Source organism: Orycteropus afer, unplaced genomic scaffold (genome assembly GCF_000298275.1).
Source record: "Orycteropus afer afer isolate SDZICR_OR568_19922 unplaced genomic scaffold, OryAfe1.0 scaffold00005, whole genome shotgun sequence".
Classification (NCBI taxonomy): domain Eukaryota; kingdom Metazoa; phylum Chordata; class Mammalia; order Tubulidentata; family Orycteropodidae; genus Orycteropus; species Orycteropus afer.
In genome coordinates, this window is record NW_006921592.1 from 28970616 (window position 1) to 28972441 (window position 1826).

Genomic DNA, 1826 nt, shown 5'->3' on the forward strand with positions numbered 1-1826 from the left:
CCCTGGGGCTGACTGCTCTTCTGTCTGGGTTCAAGGCTTTTATCCCCTTTCTCCTGCTCTTCCGGCCTGCTACTCTGGCGTCCCTGTGTTGTCTCTCCTCATCTGTAACCCTGGTTACAGGTATAGAGAAATTTATCTTCGGAAAATGGCTCACACACTTATAGAAGCTGGCAAGTCCAAAGTTCCTGGATCAAACATCAAGCTGGAGGCTTTTCCACGTCAAGCTGTAGGCTTTTCCATGTCAAGCTGGAGGTTTTTCCTGACTCTTGCAGCCACAGGGGCTGAGGAACTCAAGGCTAGCAGGCAGTACACTGGCTGTTGACTCCAACAAATGATGAATCCAAGATCGCCAGGCTGAATGGTGGATTGTTCTCTCATGGACACTTGTAGGTAGCACAACAGAGTCCTGATCCACAGAAGATTTGGTACAATACTGCGCACCTTTAGGAATAGTCTGTTAAGGCTGAAAGGCTCTCAAAATAGAACTGGGAAAGAGCTGCAACATCTGAGTAAACCCAGCCTTACTCATATGGAAAAGAGAAAGCTTTCAAGACTTTCATTTGCTGATGTGGCACCACTCAAATTGAAGAGAAACAGCCGCAGACATCCATTAATCATCGGAACGTAGAATGTACGAAGTATGAATCTAGGAAAATTGGAAGTTGTCAAAAAGGAAATGGAACTCTTTATCCTAACAGCCCCTTAATGCAGACGATCTTCCTTTTCTTCTCCTTTTGCTGTTGTTGTTGTTATGTGCCATCAAGTCAGACCTGACTCATAGAGACCCCTCCTTGGGTTTCCGAGGCAGTATCACTACGGAAGTAGATTGCCCCATCTTCCTTGTGGGGAGTGGCTGGTGGGTTTGAACCGCCAGCCTTCTGGTTAGCAGTCAAGTGCCTTAGCCATTCTCACGACATATCATTTACAGGAGCTCTGGTAGCATAGTGCCTAAGGCACTCGACTGCTCACCAGAAGGCTGGTGGTTCAAACCCACCAGCCATTCCTCGGAAGGAAGGTCAGGCAATCCTACTATCCATAGTGATACTGCCTCAGAAACCCAAGGAGGGGCCTCTATGAGTCGGGGCCGACTCGACGGCAAACAACAACAATCATTTTACTAAAGATGTATTAATTCAAGGATCCTGGACTTATCCAGGGATAGCTTCAGTTTTAACTCTGGCATTGTATAGGGCTAGGACCTCACTCCTGTCTTTGTGTTGCTGTTAAATCTTCAGTCCTTTGTTTAGTGAGACCAGTTCCTGCCTGGACACCATCCTGCAGCCAAAACATCAGCTCTTACTACCTTGGCTTTCAATTCTTTCTTTATTTTTAACCCCTTGGATTTCCCTTACTTTCTTGAGAACTGGAGAATTAAGACATAGGTCTTTTGTAGGGAAGAATTTCTCATCTTTAATTTTATAAAGGAAGATTTCAAATTTTTAATTTAAGATTTGTATAGGAAGATTTTTAACTTTCTGAAAAGAAAATACGATTTTATTCTTAAAATAATTGATTTTGCTCATATCTAACTCAAATGTCATAAGAAATAAAAGTAAATTGCAACTAAATTTTTATAGTATAGGTTATTACAAAATAGTTTTAAATGTCACATGAGGTAACATGAAGAAAACAGATTTTGTTTAAACAGGTGTTATTTTAAAATGACAAAAAAGACAGTAACAAGCATCTAGTTACTTACAAATACCAAATCTTCATTTCTGATTTTGTGAAACACCATTTGGTTCACATTATTATGCCTCTGCAATGTTGGTGAAGTTGGTACATCAGAAACACCATTAGTTCTGAAGACTAAAAGGTTTGATCTA

At 41.4% G+C, this 1826-nt stretch overlaps 1 protein-coding gene across 1 annotated transcript in view; it reads right to left on the bottom strand.

Moving 5' to 3' along the window:
- JAK2 (Janus kinase 2) overlaps positions 1 to 1826 on the bottom strand; it is a 60278-nt gene that overhangs the window by 20165 nt on the left and 38287 nt on the right. Inside the window, 1 exon segment of the mRNA XM_007939292.2 lies at positions 1700 to 1823. Within this exon segment, the coding sequence (XP_007937483.2) occupies positions 1700 to 1823 (124 nt within the window).